General features: G+C 57.4%; 1 protein-coding gene across 1 annotated transcript in view; it reads left to right on the top strand.

Moving 5' to 3' along the window:
• Window positions 1-3,747, top strand: part of ZCCHC24 (zinc finger CCHC-type containing 24) — a 47,771-nt gene extending 44,024 nt beyond the window's left edge. The window contains exon 4 of the mRNA XM_056113448.1: window positions 3,293-3,747. Coding sequence (XP_055969423.1) covers window positions 3,293-3,406 — 114 coding nt within the window. The 3' untranslated portion in view covers window positions 3,407-3,747. The remainder of the gene's footprint in view (window positions 1-3,292) is intronic.
• Window positions 3,748-17,910: the final 14,163 nt, after the last annotated feature.

Here is a 17,910-nt window from a genome sequence, read left to right as displayed (position 1 = left end):
CCCAGCAGGGGCCCCGCCCACACACAGGTGCCCTTCAGGCGCCCCTGCTGAGCTGCGTCTGCTGGGCTTCGCCTCCAGCCCAGGTTCTGCGCAGCCTGTTTCACAGTGGATCACAGCAGAGCCGCATGCCTGGGAGTGAACCGGGGACCGCCGGGGACCGCCTGTGAAGCTGTGGGCAAGGGGCCTCCGGCGGGGCCATCTCTGCCGCCCAGCACTGGCGGGGGTCCGTGGCGGGAGAGGCGGGACTGAGCGGCCCAGGGCCTGCAGTGCCGTCCCCAGGGGAGGGGGAGGACACGCGGTGCTGGTGCCGGGCGGGGCGTTTCGCGGCCCGAGGAGCGCCTTGGAGCCTGGAGCAGGGCTGGGGTGTCCTGCTGGAGGACAGCAGGGCAGGCTGGGGCTTGGGGTCAGGAGAGGCCACTTCCTGCAAGGAGAGGACACAGCAGGCGTGGACCCTGCAGGGGCTGACCCTCTGTGGCCAGCCAGGTCCCGGCAGAAGGCCGCTGAGATCCCACGCCCCGCGGTGCCCCCGGGGCCTCCTTCCCCCTCCCAAGCCCCCCAGACCCTGTCACCCTGAGGTATCCTGAGTGCCAGGGACCCCTGCTGGAGCCCGTCCGTCTGTCTGTCCTGCTCAGCCCGGGCCACACGCAGCAACCTCCGGACCGCGCCATGCTGGTGCCCATCCATGCTGGGGGCAGGGGGGAAGCACCCCTGGGAATGTCTGAGGCAGGGAGGGGTGCAGCGGGCGGGAGTAGGGCCAGAGGGAAGGAGTGGGAGGGGATGACCCCATGGGACCGGCAAGGGGGCAAAGTCACTTGGCCTGGGACCCGGCCTCTGCACACCCAAGCCAGGTCGCCCCAGCAGCCTTTGATGAGCCAAGGAGGTGGGGTGCCCGCTCCCCGGGGTGCTGGGGGCTGTAGTTTCCGGCCCCCAGCTCTGACCTGAGAACCCTCCCGGCCCCAAGAGCCACATCTGTTTCCCGTCAACCTCTGCCCCCTCCACCCTGCCCCCCAGGAAAAGAAAACAGTGAAAGGCCCCGCCTCCCCGCTGGCCGTGGGGATGGCCAGGTCATCGGTCCCAGCTGCTCAGTGTTTGCCCTGGGCGAGGGGAGGCCGGGCTCAGCCTCCCCAGCTGCACCCCGCGGGGTTTCTCCAGGAACCAACTGGGAAGGGCTGGGCCAGGCGGGGGCCACCTGGAGGGAGGGGCCTGGAGGGGCGGGGCCAGGGCGCTACCTGGAGGGGCGGGGCCGTGGCACTATGGCGGGGCGGGGCTGAAGGGGGCAGGGCCTGGAGGGGCAGCCCGAAGAGGTGAGGGCTGCTGAGGGGGATGCAGGGGTTCCCACTGGGCCTCTGCAGGTTGCCTGGCTCCCAGCCCACCCCCCAGCCCTACCTAAGGTTGTGTGTGATGGTAACGCCAGCCAACAGTGATAGTCCATGTGGGGCACTGTTCCAGTGACTGCACCTATTAACCGATTCACTTTTGTTTTTTTTTTGCTTTTTGGGTCACATCCGGCTTTGCACAGGGGTTACTCCTGGCTCATGCACTCAGGAATTACTCCTGGCAGTGCTCCGGGAACCATATGGGATGCTGGGAATTGAACCCGGGTCGGCCGCGTGCAAGGCCCTACGCGCTGTGCTATCGCTCCAGCCCCTAACTGATTCACTTTTCACAACTGCCGTATCACATCCTTACTCTGGGTGGCGCCAGTTTCAAGAGGTGGAGAGCTGTGGAGTATGAGTCTGAGGCCAGAGGGACCCCGAGCCTAGCGCTACCAAGGCCAGGGAGCCCTTCTTACAGCCCTCCGCAGGCCTTCCCAGGTGACGCCAGTGGCGCCCACAAGCCCGGATGTTTCCACTTTCAGTGCTGCTCTGTCAGCCACTGCCCCTTCCCTTGCCGTCACCAATCTCAAGTCATGGCCGGGAATGTGACGACAGTGGCTCTCATCCATCACAGTTTTATCTCGGCACTGATTCCCAATGCCGTCAGTGACCAGGGCCCATGTCCACACCCTCCACCAGTGTCCATTTCCTCTGCCCTGTCTCAGTTCTTTAGACCCAGTTCTCAGGGCCCTTGACCGTCCCCGACCGTCTCCTATGTCCACGTCCCAGTGAGATGGTTCTGTGTCTCCCTCTCCGGGTCATCCGCCTCGCAGCGATTGCATGATTTCATCTTCGCTGGTGCCCTGGCTTCTTTGTCCACTCTTCTGTTCTTGGGCACTCGGGCTGTCTCCAGATCCTGGCTGTTGGGACCAGCGCTGCCAGGGCCATGGGGGTGCAAGTTGCTTTTCTGAAGAGGGTTTGGAGCCCTCTGAGTGGGTTCCCAGAACAGAATTCTCGGTCATGTGGAAGCCGAGTCTCTAGTTGTTTGGATGTGTCCATGTTTTCCAGAAAGGCTGGACCGTCACTCCCAGCAGCAGTGGACGAGGGCCTCTGTTCTGCCACACTGGCCGTGTTTGTGCTCGTGCCGTGTGGGTGTCTGCTGTGTGACGATTTCCCTTGCTGTTTTGCTCTGCATTTCCCTGGTGATGAGGGCGTGCAGCACTTTCTCGTAGACCTGTCGGCCGTCTGTGCCTCTTCTCAAGAAAGTGTCTGTCCATCTGTCCTCCCACCTTACATGTCATCGTCCCCTTTCCTGGGAGGAACAGAGGTCAAGTTCCGGGCCAGGTTCACGCCATGGGCAGCAGAGAGGCCCCACTTGCGCTGCCCTGCCAAAGGGCCTTAAGAGAAGATGGGGCTCCTGGGACATCCCTGCCTGCCCCAGGGCTCTGTCCCTGCCCTTCCCAAGCAGCAGACAGGGCCCTGGGACCTCACATGTGACAGCAGGGAAGCGTCACTGAGTGGCCACAGTGTCCAGGGGCAGTGTGGAGCCCTTCCCATGGCCTGTGACCCCACCACCTCCTGCTCCTCCCACTGACCCCTGAGGACACACGGTGCCCTACAGGCAGGAAGAGGTCAGTCCTGCAGAGGGTGCAGGGCTGAAGGGTGACCCCAAGCCCACAGTGCTGTGACTCAGGGCATCAGGCTGCTGGAACTGTGTCAGAGGAGAGAAGTCCCTGGTCCCACAGCCGGACTCAGACGGTCCCTCAGCTGAAGTGTCTGTGTGCCCTGTTCTGCCCCAGTCCTAGGTTTGGGGGGCTTCCAAGAGAGGTCTAGCTGTCCATACAGGGGCATCGAGCCTCTGGGTCCCCAGGCTGTGCCCACACCCGTCCCCAACCCCCAGCCAGCCTCCAGAGCGCCTGGACAGTGCCCCCCTCTGCCGCTCTCCCCACCCCACACCTCCTCCCCCCTCTCCGCAGAGACCCCTGGAGAAGCCCGATGGCCTGGACGTCTCGGACCAGAGCAAGGAGCACCCACAGCATCTCTGTGAGAAGTGCAAAGTCCTGGGCTACTACTGCCGCCGCGTCCAGTGACCGCCGCCGCCCTCCACAGGGGCACAGGCACACTGCCCGTGCCGTCGGGGGACACTTCATTTCTGGGTCATGTGGGCTGACAAGCAGTGTTATGGACACAAATGCCCCCATAAGCCAGACCCCAGCCACACTTCCCTGGTGGACCTGGGCCGGGCTCGGGGTGGGGTGAGCAAGCTTCAGTGCTCAGGGCCCCGCAGAGCCCTTGTCGGGGGCTGCAGGCCCCCTGCAGTGTCCCCTCCCTGGGACCCTCTTGGGGTCAGCAGCGTTGTATTGGCTACAAAGTGCACTAAATTTACTGTGAATCCCAAAGCCTGTCCCCAAGGGACTGTCCCCTGAGACTAGCCAGGCACCCTCCAGAAACTTCCCCAGTCAGCAGCACTCTCTGGGGCCGCCCTGTTCCCTGCCCCATGGGCTCTCCAGCCACTGCCAGCCTGGCATCTGCTGCCCACCCGCATGAGCCCCTAGCCCCACCGAGCTGCCCGGCCCCATTTGGGTCTGGGATGGGGAGGCGCTAAGGAGGACCTGGCCAGGGTCCGGGCTGCTCCCCCCTGGGGGCCCCACGGCAAGAGGAGGCTGCTCTGCAGAATTCCAGGGGTTCCAGGTGCCTGAGCCCACCCCACACGGCTCTGCTGCTCCAGGCAGGACTCAGCCTGGCGGGGTGCCCGCACTCCCAGGGACCCCAGGCCCGGCACCCCACTGTGCAGTGGGGACTGTGATTCCTACCTCCCGAGGGGCCTCTGGGCTGCATGAAGCTGGTCTGGGAGGAGGCGTCCCCGCCCCCAGGAGAGACCTGAGTCACTGCCCTGGAGGGGCGGGGCCCTGTCTGCTCAGAGGCCCCCCGCCACAGATCGTCACCCCAGTGTGTCTGTGGAGAAGACTCGGCCCTCACCGCGGCTGCTGGAGCCCCACACACGCTCCCTACGGCCACAGCAGGCGCCTGGCCAGACAGCGAGTAGGTTCAAGGCCACAGATCTGGGGGTCCCTGTCCTGAGAGCGTTTGTTCCAGTCTGAGCCCTGCCAGCTCGTTCTGCCCATGGGGACCGAGTGGCAGCAGGTGGCTGTGAACAACCCCCTCCCCCAGGGCTGCCCCGAGGACCCCCGCTGGTGGTGCCAGCATCGGCATCGGGGCAAGCTGGAGCCACTGAGCAAGTCTGCCTCGCGGCTCCCAGCAAGGGCCGTGTGCAGGCTGCCGGTTGGGGGGCAAGTGCAGGCTCTCGGGGTGTGTGCAGGCTCGGTGGGGGGTGGGGTGGGGTGCGTACGGCTCGGTGGGTGTATGCAGGCCCAGATGGCGTGTGCAGGCTCAGGGGCCGTGTGCAGGCTCTCGGGGTGTGTGCCATGGGCCCCGCCCTTGCAGGGACATGGCCCCACGGGGAAGGCATAGGGCATCCCAGGATACCTGTGTCGTGGAAACAGAAGAGCCCAGCCCTACAAACAGCCCAAGCGCCAGGTCCAGCAGAGCTCTAGACTGATGGTGTCGGTGCGTCTGTCCGGCTGCAGGAGCCGGCCACGCGGGGTCTCCCACCCTGTTCTCCGTGGCACAGGGGCACCGTGTGGTGAGCAAAGCCAGGCCGTCCAGGCCACGTGCTGGGGGAAGTAAGTGCTAGAGGGTCGTGTGAGTCGTTGGAAGGGACAGTGGTTGGCAGGTGGTAGGTCCCAGCCGGCTGGGGGAAGATGGAAGAGTGTTTACCCCATATGAAGTATTCAATAGTTCTACTTGTGAATTTGTATTTATTTTGAGTTATACTTGACACGGAATTCCTTTTTTTTTAAAAAAAAAACTTACTGTGTGTGTATTTTGAAAATTACGTAGATGTTAAAATTTCTGCATGGTTGCCAATTTTTCTCACAACACTGAATTTGTTACCTTCTCCCCCAAAAATCTTCACCATGATTTTTGTCTGTATATATTTGAGGGCCTTTAAAAAAAAAGGAAAGGGAAAGCATATAATTGCTTGGTCTTTGGGAAGAAACGAACAAAACGAAGCATTTTAAGAGCTTCAGAGCTTTCAGGAGGCCGATCAAATCTCAACAAAGATTTCTGAAAGTGTTTTTCCACCTTCTGGTCAAGCTGCAAGGAACTATTTATGGTGAGAAAGTTTCCCTTATGCCCGTTGTTGGAGTTTTGTTTGATTTTCCCCCCTTTTCTACTATGCTTTGGTCTGTAAAAAGTATGCAAAGTGAACTGCAATAAGAAGGAAATATTGTCGACAAACATTGTATGGAGTTGGTGCCTGGCCCTGGTTGGGGCAGCCTTTTGCAATCCCTGAAGCCATATCGTTGTTACTCGTATTTTTTTCTTTGGACAGAAATATCAGTATTAAGTAGCCAGCCTGTCCTTCAAGTGCTGAGATGCATTCCTGTGCTCCTTGTTTAGACGTTTGTGTACCAGGGCAGTGTGACCTTTCTGGTGGAAGCTGTTCGAGGGGACAGTGGGAAGGAACCTCTGCCGAGAGGCTAACCTAGCATCTAATCCATTTCTCTCGCACCTTATTATTACCTTGTTATTGTTATTAATTTGGGGGTTGCAGGGACCGGCCCTGGCCGGGCTCGGCTCCCAGCCGCAGGGCTGACAGGATGACAGGAGCGTGAGGCCGCGTGGACCCAGGCTCTTCGCCCTTGGATTTGTCGCCCAGAGCCCTTCCATCTGCCCCACGTCATATAATCGACTTGAATCTACCCTGAAGTAACCCGTCATCACTGCATCATAGCTGATGGCACTAACCCTGACGTTCAGCCTCGCGGGGCAGCCGTGTTCCTGACGGGCTGCAGCGCCAGCCTCCCGCCATGCCGGGCCGTGTGTCTGTCTGTGAATGTGTGTGTGTGTGTGTGTGTGTGTGTGTGTGTGTGTGTGTGTCCAGCTAAAAAGACAAACCGAGCCCGAGGGCCCAGCTCGCGGCCAGTGGAGAAGGCTCCAGCCTCGGCCCCGGAGCCGCCCTCGGGATGGCATTCCGCTGTGTGCCTTATTCCTGGAGATCTGTACAGCTCGCGTCCAGACAAGCAGCCCTTCGTGCTGTATTAAAGGACTTTGAAAGCAAGAGGTTCTCGCGTCCTCGTTTCCTGAGCGCAGGCGGGAGGGCCGGCCACTCCCCTCCTCCCTGCCGCTCTGCCCTCAGCAGACACGGCAGCGCTGTCCGGCTCCGCCCTCAGTGCTCCCGGACTGGGCGTCGGGAGAGGGAACAGAACCACAGGCTGTGACGGTGGCCACAGCCGGGGAGCCCCGATCCTGGGAGCCAGCTGTGTCTCCACCAGGATGGGACCCTCCCCACGGCTTTCCTGCGGTGCTGGGGCCTCTGGGCGAGACTGTGGTTCCAGGGACAGGGATGCAACTGGGGTTGCCTGCACTGAGTCGCCAGCCCTGTGTCTGAGAATTGCCAGAAGCCCCGTACCTCTGACCAGGTCAGTGAGCTTGTCTTGTCCCGGTCACACCATGGGCTGCAGCCACCCCTGGCTCTCCAAACACCTCCCCTGAGCTGGAGCAGAGAAGACAAAGTGGGCCTTCTCAGGGCTGTGGATGGGGTGGCAGGCGGCAGAAGAGGGGTCTTGGGTTTTCTCTGAGGCCGTCTCTGCTGTGGAGGAGACCCTGTGTGCAGTGTGGCCTGTGACCCTTGAGGTGGCGCCGCTGAGGACGCAGGCCCAGAGCCACTGTGGGGCTTTGGGCTCAGACGGGACAGGGGAGCTGTACGGAGGCTCAGGCCTGTGCACGTCTGCCCGGAGAGGAAACAGATCCAGCACAAACAGCATGTCCACACCTGCCGCTCCCCGGACAGAAAGGATTTCCGGCTGGACTTGGTGTCCATTTCCAGAGGCCACTGGGGGCTGGGAGAGGGCAGAGTCCATCCTGAGGCCTTAGAGGACCATGAGGATGCCTGGGCCGGCCCTGCTTCCCTCAGAGCAACCCCTGGACCCCCCCCACATCTGTCTGAGCCAGAGTGAGGCCCCCAAGGGTCAGTGCCCTCAGAGGTCAGCTGCAGGAGTTGGCCGGGGCGGGTGACAGAGTGGACACAGTGCCCAGGTTACACTTCACGAGGGGCTGGTGACCCGCAGAACCTGCTTCACTCAGCACGCGAGGGGCCAAGGGGAAGCCCAGTGTCCCCCAGCCCAGAGCCCTGGTACTCAGGTCCTGGGGTGACCCACCAGGGCTCAGAGCCACCCGCCTCTTAGAACAAGTGCCCTGGGACCCCAGTGTCCCCGCGACTCTCTTCCCCACGGCTGCTGGCCCAGAGGCTGGCACCAGGCACCTCTGCTGGGCTCAGCCACAGACTCCAGGCACTGAGACCTCACCCCCGGGGCAGGCGGGAGGGTGACTGGAGGGCCAGGAGACGTGCCCCCCCCCCCCCCCCGCCTGCTCCTCTGACCCTGACAGGAGGTCCCAGGGGTGTCTCCTGACTCATGCAGACCTTCCTCCAGGCTAGATGGGGCACCTGACCCCGGCTCCCCTCTGCCTGGGAACCCAGACCCCACAGCCCACCCCCTGCTCTCTGCACCTCATTTCCTGGGCAGGAAAGGGTGGAGGGTGGAGCGTGCCCCTGAGCAAGGCCGGCTTGTCCCTGGAGTTCTGACAGGAGCTGGGACAGCCTGTCCTCAGACACAAAGGCCCCTCTCAGCAGCTCCGGAGCTGCTGCTCATCCAGGGGTGTGAGGGGGCCTGTGCCTCCACCTACCCAACACAGTCACACAGGCACTCTCTCTCTCTCTCTCTCTCTCTCTCTCTCTCTCTCTCTCTCTCTCTCTCTCTCTCTCTCACACACACACACACACACACACACACACAGAGTCACTCTCAAACACACAGCAGAAACATACTCACACAAGTCACTCTCTCCCCCTCTCTCACACACATACTCAGATTCACACACCCACACAGAGTCACTCACACATTCACACAAATTCACACACACAGTCACACTCACATTCACACACATTTTCATTCATCTTCACACACATTCACACAATCATACACATGTTCATACACACACTTACACCTTGGCCAGACCTTTGCACACAAGCACACTGCAACATGGCACCTGACAAGTACAACAGCACACACTCAGACACACCTGAGCCAGACCGACTCACAGGCAGTTCCTGGGGAGTCCCGGGGAGCCGAGGCCTGGGCTGTCAGTTAGGAGGCATGGAGCTATTACAGGCAGCCTGGGTCCCAAAGCCCCTCAGCCCCTCAGCCCCTGAAATCCTGAGCCCCTCAGCCCCTGAACCCCTGAGCTCATCAGCCCCTCAGCCCCTGAACCCCTCAGCCCATCAGGCCCTCAGCCCCTGAGCCCCCGAGCCCCTCAGCCCTCAGCCCCTGAACCCCTCAGCCCCTCAGGCCCCGAGCCCCTCAGCCCCTGAACCCCTGAGCCCCTCAGCCCTGAGCCCCTGAGCCTGGAGCCCCTCAGTCCCCGAGACCCTCAGCCCCTCAGCCCATCAGCCCTCAGCCCTTGAACCCCTGAGTCCATCAGCCCCTCAGTCCCCGAACCTCTCAGCCCCTGAACCCCTCAGCCCCAAGCCCCTCAGCCCCTCAGCCCCCGAGCTCCTCAGCCCCTCAGCTCCTGAACCCCTGAGCCCATCAGCCCCTCAGCCCCTGAGCGCCTCAGTCTCCGAACCCCTCAGCCCCTCAGCCCCCAAGCCCCTCAGGCCCTGAACCACTCAGCCCCTGAGCACCTCAGCCCCTAAACCCATCAGCCCCCAAGCCCTCAGCCCCTGAACCCCTCAGCCCCTCAGCCCCAAGCCCCTCAGCCCCCAAGCTCCTCAGCCCCTGAGCCCCTCAGTCCCCGAACCCCTCAGCCCCTGAACCCCTCAGCCCCTCAGCCCCCCAGCCCCTAAGGCCCTGAACCGCTCAGCCCCTGAGTGCCTCAGTCCCTAAACCCCTCAGCCCCTCAGCCCTCAGCCCCTCAGCCACTGAGCCCCTCAGCCCCTGAGCCTCTCAGTCCCCGAGCCCCTCAGCCCCTAAACCCCTCAGCCCCTCAGCCCCTGAACCCCTCAGCCCCTCAGCCCTGAGCCCCTGAGCCTCTGAGCACCTCAGCCCCTCAGTCCCTCAGCCCCTGAGCGCCTCAACCCCTGAACCCCTCAACCCCTCAGCCCCTGAACCCCTTAGCCCATCAGCCCCTCAGCCCCTCAGCCCTCAGCCCCTGAACCCCTGAGCCTCTGAGCTCCTGAACCCCTGAGCCCCTCGGCCCCTCAGCCCCTGAACCCCTGGGCCCCTCAGCCCCTGAACCCCTGAGCCCCTCAGTCCCTCAGCCTCAGAACCCCTGAGCCCCAGAGCCCCTGAGGCCCTCCCTTACCCCAGCTGAGCCTTCGCAGAGGAGCAACTGCCTGTATTGTCACCTTCACCAGACCCTGGGGTGCTCCTCAGAATGAGACAGTGCCCTTCTGTGCCCACTCACCCAGACGGGCTGGGATTGCGCAGGAGGGCAGAGGGGGAGCGGGGGCAGATCTTCTGCCTCACCAACCTGGTTCCCTGCACCCTGCCCTTGCCCCAGGGTCCCCCGCCCCCCTCATACCAGGACAGCCGTGACTCAGGCCCAGAGAGGCCTGGCAGGGCTGCAGCTAGCGCAGAGTAAGGAGACGGCCTTGGCCGACACGGGCGCCTCCGCTCTGCCCTGTGGGGTCACTTTCCCATGTGCAGGGGTCATTCCCACCCACGCTGGGCATGGCCTCCAGCCCTTCACACCCTCTCATGTCTGACCCTCAGAGATGTGCCCGGGTGTGAGAGCTCAGCTCCTGCTGAGCCTCTGCCCAGCACTGTGGCCTGTCCAGGGTGCAACATCCCCTCCACTCTGCAGGCCTCTCAGCCCTGGGCCGCGGGGCCTGTGAGGGCACCAGAACCCCGGCCGGCCCCCCCTGCCACCTATCCCGGCCCCCAGCGCTGCCCCCCCGGGATACCCAGTAGCTCTCCCTTCCAGGCCTGTCCTCAGCCAGAGCCTCCCACCTCTATGTCCAGGTCCTGAGCCTGTGGGGCCCAGCGCAGCCCCACCCAGCCGTACCCACTCTCCACTCCCGCCCTGCAGGGACCCTGACGGGTCAGCTCTGCCGCATGGGTGTCTGTTATGGTGCCCACTGACTCCCTGAGTGTCAGGATGAGACGGTCCCAGGTATGCACGGGCACCGCAGCCCTGTTTGCTGTTTGCACTGCGTTTCTGCCCCAGTTTCCCCATTGTGCTGAGGCCAGGGACCTTCCCCTGCACTGGAACTGGTCCTGGATGTCCGGGCATTTCTTCCCATCCGAAGGCTCAGAACCCCCAGTGGCTCCTGCCAGCATAGACTGCTCTTTGCTGCCCCCTGGTGGCTCCAGCGGAGAACTGCACCTTCCTCGGAGCGGCCTAGGTTTGTTTTGATTCGATTTTTTCTTCTAGATCCCAGGCGAGCTCTGATTTCCCGGCAGTGTCTAGCCGAATGCACCTGTGTGTGAGTCAACTGGAGTAGCTACCCCCTCCCTTCCTTACGACAAGAATTCATGGGGCTGGAGCAATCGAACAGCATGGCCGACCAGGGTCAGCATCCCATCTGGGCCCCTGAGCACCAGCAGGAGTGAGCCTGAGCAACGTGGGCGAGCACCCCCCCCCCCAAAAAAAAAAAGAAATGGGAAGTAGAAACAACACAGAAAAAAAGGGCGTAAAAGAAAGCAGGGTGAAAAAATTAAACAGGGTGTAAAACAGTAGGGCAAAAAGATTCCCAGCTACCCCATGGCCTGCCCAGAGTTTGGATGCATCTGACTGTGGTCGCTGCTCAGATATGTACCACACACACATGCACACACACAGGGACACATACACGCACACACATGCATGCACACATGCGTGCACATGCACACACATGCACACATGTGAATAGAACACCGACTACTGTTCTGTGACCCTCTCTACCTTCATGACTGTTCCCTGTGAACCCAGAGACCCTTGTCAGTCTGGTTGCATCCCTTTGTTCAGTGACATAATGTGTTTATCAGTTCCCTCTTGAAGGATTGAAAGCATTATGTTACTATTATTTTTATTTTTTCGACACACCCAGCTCTACTTCGGGGTCACTCATGGCTCTGTGCTCAGGGATCACTCCTGGTGGGGCTGCAGGAACTTCATGGGTGCTGGGATTGAACCTGAATCAGCCGTGTGCAAGGCAAGTACCCGCCTGCTGTGCTCTCTCTCTCTCTGGCCCCTAAAGCATCATTATTTTAAATCTTTTTTCCCCCTCCACTTGCCCCCCAACAGAAAGGCCTGGGGTCCGCAGAGCCAGGGTCTGGCTTGGTACGTCTCAAGCCACTGTCTTTGATCACATTCCTAGGGCCTCACCCCTGCAACAGCACACCTGCCAGAGGGGCCTCAAATAAGACCTCAAATAGAACAGATCGACTAAGGATGTGCAGGTCATCTTTGATTTCACAAAGAAGCCTCAAAAAAAGAAAATCTCTCGGGTATTTCTTGTGCACCCCAGAATAAAGGTGTCCACTCTCATCACTATTATTCTCCAGTGCTGGAGCCCCGGCTACAGCAAACAGGCAAGAGTGAGGGATTGAGTTAAAGAAGTCAAACCATCACTGTTTGCACATGATATAAGCCAGAGCTAGAAATCCTCAGGGACTACCAAAATTCTACTAGAAAGGACAGACCAACATAGTAAAATGGCAAGCCCCCCTGTGGTGTAGTAGCTCCTTAGCTCCGGAAAAAGCGTTGTTAAGATGACCGTCCTACCCAAAGTCGTACACAGATTCAGTGCAATCCCTGTCAAAATTCCAACAGCATTCATCAAGGGCACAGAACAAAAACACTACCAAGGTTTGTACAGAAACATAGAACTCACCAACTTGTGGGAGATTTTGCATTCCCTAAGCTTAAAATTTACACTAAAGCTATGGTATTCAAGACACTGTGATATCAGAATGAACTCAGACTGTTCAACCAATGGAACAGAGTTCAGAGCTGTGAAGTAAGCCCCCCGTGTACAGATAGTTTATCTATGGCCACGGAGCCATGCGTGTGGAGTGGAGTGAAGGAAAAATCTTCAACAAATGCTTCTGGGAAATTGGTTGTTCACATTTTTTTTTTTTTTTTTTTTTTTTTTGCTTTTTGGGTCACACCCGGCAATGCACAGGGGTTACTCCTGGCTCTGCGCTCAGGAATTACCCCTGGCGGTGCTCAGGGGACCAGATGCTGGGAATCGAACCCAGGTTGGCCGCGTGCAAGGCAAACGCCCTACCCACTGTGCTATTGCTCCAGCCCCAGGTTGTTCACATTTAAAAAAAAATAAAACTGGACCAACTATCTCGTATCAGTAAAGGTCCTTATATTAGACTTTATATAAGTCCTTATATTAGAACTGAAGCTGTATGGGGGGAAATGTTGATGAAACTCCTTTTAATGGGCTCAGAGCTGCCTTCAATGGTTTGATTCTGTTGGCAAAGAAAAGAAAAGCTGGATCGAATGGGGCCCGAGGAGGGCGCTGGCCTTGCACACGGCCGACCAGGATTCCATCCCCGGCACCCCGAATGGTTCCCGAGACCCCCAGGAATGATCCCTGAGTGCAGAGCCAGGAGGACGCCCTGAGCATCATGGGGTGTGACCCTCCCACCCCCGAAAAAGTAGGGACTGGAGAGGTCCTGTCCTGAGGGGAAGGCGCTGGCTCAATCCCTGCACTGCTTCTGGCCCCCAAACACTGCCAGGAGTGAACCCTGAGCACAGAACCAGGAACAGGCTCTGAGCACAGCCAGGTGTGACCTCAAAGCGAGACCAAACAAATAAAACAGGAAAAAGAAAAGCAAAAATAAATGGGCTGGGCCGGAGTGAAAATACAATGGACAGGGCATTTGCCTTGCACACAGCCACTCCGAGTTCGATCTCTGGCATTCCATATGGTTCCTTTAACACTTCCAGGAATAATTCCTGAGTACAGAGTAAGGAATAAGCCCTGAGCATCACCAATTGTGGCCCCCAAGACAAAACAAAATAAAAAAAAAAAACGGATTACGTAAAATAAGTGGGACTACACCACATTTAGAAGTTTCTGCATTGTGAAAGAAATTACAGCTATTGCAAACACGCCACTGGATGGGAGAACAGATCAAAGAGCTAATATCCACGATATAGAAAGCACTCAATTAAAAATGAATAAATAACAACAAATCACTGTAAAATGGAGAGGAGCTGAACTCAAGCCCCTCAACAAAAACACACAAGTGACCAACAGGGATATGAAAAAGTGTATATCATCACTGATTGTCAGGGGGATGCAAAGCAAAAGGACAGAAGCCGTCAATGTGAGGGGTGGTGAAAAGGAACCTCCCATTCATTGTCCCTGTGAAAAACAGGAGACATTTCAAAGACTTAGACACGGAACTCCTGCGTGACCCACTGATTCCAACCGCTGGCATCACCCACAAGAAGCCAAAAACAGAAATTCCAAAAGATATACGCACACCAAGTCCATATTACAACTAAAAATAACCCACAGGTCCAAGAACAGATGGATGAGTCAAGAGAGAAGGGGATGCCAGGGAGGTAGACGAGACCCTGGCTTTTTTTTTTTTTAATATTTAAAAAAAATTTTTACTAGTGAAACACCATGAGGTACAGTTGTAGACTTACAAATTTTTGTGCTTGGGTTTCAGTTATACAATGATCAAGTACCCATCCCTCCACCAGTGCCCATTTTCCCCCACCGCGGGTCCCAGTATCCCTCCCACCCACCCCCCATCTCCCCCATTCCACCCTGCCTCTGTGTCAGGGCGTTCCCTTTTGCTTTTTCTCTCCTTTTGGGTGTTGTGGTTTGCAAAAGAGGCATTGAGTGGCAATCATGTTTGGAGACCCTGAGTTTCGCTACAACTCAAACGTGGTGTTGCAAGGCAGAGGCAGAGATTAACAAACACCAGCTGACCCTTGGACCGTGGTGGCAGGGCTGGGCTTAAAAACGCGGGGCACTCGAGAGCTGAGGTGACTGAAGCTGGTCGGGGGAGACGGGGCAGGCAACGTTAACACTATCGTAAAAGATTTAGGTGTCAAAAATACATATTGGGAGCTGGGGCCATAGCACAGCAGGTAGGGCGTTTGCCTTGCACGCGGCCAACCCGATTCCCAGCATCCCATGTGGTCCCCCGAGCACCGCCAGGAGTAATTCCTGAGTGCAGAGCCAGGAGTAAACCCTGTGCATTGCCGGGTGTGACCCAAAAAGAAAAAAAAAATTAAATTTAAAAATTAAAAAATATATTGCAAAACAAGACAGAAAACCCAACGAAACACACGACTACAAAAAAGGCAAAAAAGCAAATTAAAGGACGTGAGTATATGGTAGGACAATTCTTACAGGTTTAATACAGAGAAGTGATGCGGCAGGCTCCCACGGGACTTGCGTGAAGCAGGGGGGAAGAGAGGCCACTTCCTCCTGACCCGCCTCCGCCACCCTGGGACCGGCCGCGAAGGCGAGGGCTGATCAAGTCTGCATGAGCCCTGAGTGGCCCGGGCCTCAGGTCCCGCCAGCCCCACCAGGTGGCCATCAAGCCACTGCTGATGTCCACTTGTTCTGTCCAGCACGGGAGTTGATCCCCAGCACCCAACCTCTTGGGGGGCCATGGACTCGGACTGGAGCAAGAACTGCTCTTTGCAGGAAAGGGAATACAGTCCTAGGCCTTCCCCGGGCCTTCTGGTTCCTTGTCTCTCACAGAAAAGAATTTCAGGAAAAAAGGAGCAGTGAAGTAGTGCTGCACTGTCGCACTGTCCTCCCGTTGTTCATCGATTTGCTCGAGCGGGCCCAGTAACGTCTCCATCATGAGACTTGTTACTGTGTTTGGCGTATTGAATACGTCACAGGGAGTTTGCCAGGCTTTGCCATGCGGGTGAGATACCCTGGGTAGCTTGCTGGGCTCTCTGAGAGGGGCAGAAAATCGGACCCAGGTCTGCCAGGTCGGCCGCGTGCACGACAAACGCCCTACCTGCTGTGCTATCGCTCCCGCCCCGCAGTGAGGTAAAATCATTTTATTTGGAGGTTTTGAGGAAGGGAAGCGGGGAGAGCAAAGGGAGAGCGCAACGTGCTCACAAGAGAGCACAGGCTTCTCCAAAGGCGGAGGGAAGGGAGATGCGGCCGCACATGTGCTCAGTCACGTGGACACCAGCAGCACATGGGCTCCGGCTGCACGTGCTTACTCGGTTCAAGGTGGCTTTTATTTGTTATTTTTTATTTTATTTTATTATTATTATTTTTTGCTTTTTGGGTCACACCTGGCGATGCACAGGGGTTACTCCTGGTTCTGCACTCAGGAGTCACCCCTGGCGGTGCTCAGGGGACCATATGGGATGCTGGGAATCGAACCCGGGTCGGCCGCGTGCAAGGCAAACACCCTACCCACTGTGCTATTGCTCCAGCCCCTCAAGGTGGCTTTTAGAGGCTTTCTCCAAGCTGCCACGCGCGAGGCGTCGGCCGACATGAGAGTCCATTGCTGCGAGGTTGCTTGGGCCCTGGGGAGTGGCTGGAGAGTGGGGAGTGGTTGCGGCCCTCTTGGAAGCTCCTTTCCTGGCCTTTGTTCCCAGTGCAGCTTCTCAGAGGGGGTCCAACCTCCTCTGGGTCTGCTGGCACCAGGGAAAGTCTTACCAGCCCTTAGTCCCTGTGTCCAGAAGGTTTTTGGCAGCCTTGGAGCTGGGGGTTTACCACTTCCCACGAGTTCCATTGCCAGGGGCCCTCCCCTGTCTCCCAGCCCACATCATAAGGAATCCCCAAAAGTCAAATCAGAGAGAGGAAAGGACTAAAAGGCGCTGAACTCACTGACAACTTGTTCGAATTTGATGGAAAGCATAAACCCCAGTATTCTGTGTGAACCTGGGTTCATGCAAGAAATATAAAAAGAGAATCTTATGATGTCAGATCACAATCCAACAATCCAACTGTTTGGGGCCCATACCCAGTGGTGCTCGGCAGGGTGGGTACGACCCATATGCAGAGCACACACTCCGGTGTTTTGAGCTATCTCATCAGCCCTTAAATAGGAAATCTTGAAAAAATATCCTGTTTTTTTTTTAATCACAAGGTAGTCGAATAAAGAGTAAAATGGTCACACATTTCTCCTCAGAACAAAAATCCAAGTCAGCTGACGGCAAAGCAACATCAAAGAACACATAAACCCAGAATTCTAATTCATCCAGAGGCCCTTGTAGAGCAGCAGACTGAAAGACTTTCAGACAAGAGACATAAGAATGAATCACAGGGGCTGGAGTGATAGCACAGCGGGTAGGGCGTTTGCCTTGCACGCAGCCGACCCAGGTTCGATTCCCAGCAGTCCATATGGTCCCCCGAATGCTGCCAGGAGTGATTCCTGAGTGTAAAGCCAGGAGTAACCCCTGAGCATCGCCAGGTGTCACCTAAAGAAGCAAAAATTAAAAAAAAAAAAAACTTTAAATAAAAAAAAATTTTTAAAAAATGAATCACAGCAGACATGCGCAACAAGAAACACTAGAGGAAGTGCTTTGGTCAGAAGAGAAATGTCCCAGAGAGAAATCACGACCCCGCAGATGAAGGGTTAGAGGGCACTGCAGGAGGAGGCACAATGGACTTTATAAATTAAGGCTGAAAGTGATCTACAAGAGAAACGCAGGTTAAACAAGAGCTGTCACATAAAATGAGTTTGTAAAATACATCAGAATAAAATACAGGGTCAGAGTAGCAAGGACATGTGAGAGAGAAGGATGTTACGGAAAGGTCCAACTCTATGCGGAGAGGAGAAAGTCATCCCAGGCAGAGCGTGTTACGGCAGAAATACAAATCTACGGGAACCCGACAAAGAATTTTCCACCAGAGGAGACAAAAATGGAATAATAACACCATAGTAATGGTGGACAGAGTGTTAGTAGAGCGGGTAGGGCGTCTGCCTTGCATGTGGCCGACCCTGGCCTATATGTTGCCCTGAGCACCACCAGGGGTGAGCACAGAGCACTGCCGGCTGTGGTCCCAAAATAAACAAGTCCAAAAATGTAAGTTAAAAACATATTCCAAAAGGAGGGGAAAAAGAAGAAAAAGGAAGGAGAAAACTGTGGAGTGAAAGAAAACAAATCTCGAGATGGCCAATATATAAACACAACCGTCTCGAACACAAACCAGCAGTGGCGCCCACGACCCCGTGGAAGCAGAGCCCGTGACGCGGCGGCGGTGGCGGCAGCTTGTCCCGTACTGGCCGACCCGCGTTGGAGTTTTGGCATCACATCTGCATTTCACATGACCGGTGACGGGGAGTCTAGTCATGTGAGATACAGGCAACTGGGATGCTGAATGCAGATGAGGGTGGCCCCGGCTGGCGGGGTGTGGGTGGAGAGGGATCCCTCACGCTGACGAGAATGCCTGACGAGGACGGAGGTGCCCTGCCCTGCCCGTTCTGAGGGCGAGTGTTTCCCAGCTGAGCTGTGCCTGACCAGGTGGAGTGTGTGCCAAGGGAGGGCAGCTCAGTGAATCTGTTTAAGATATGTATTATAGGGGGCCGGAGCGATAGCACAGCGGGTAGGGCGTTGGCCTTGCACGCGGCCGACCCAGGTTTGATCCCCG

The sequence above is a fragment of the Sorex fumeus genome, unplaced genomic scaffold (assembly GCF_029834395.1).
Source record: "Sorex fumeus unplaced genomic scaffold, SorFum_2.1 ptg000020l, whole genome shotgun sequence".
In the NCBI taxonomy this organism is placed as follows: Eukaryota; Metazoa; Chordata; class Mammalia; order Eulipotyphla; family Soricidae; genus Sorex; species Sorex fumeus.
The sequence above is the reverse complement of the archived record's forward strand: the minus strand, read 5'-3'. Positions and strand labels throughout refer to the sequence as shown.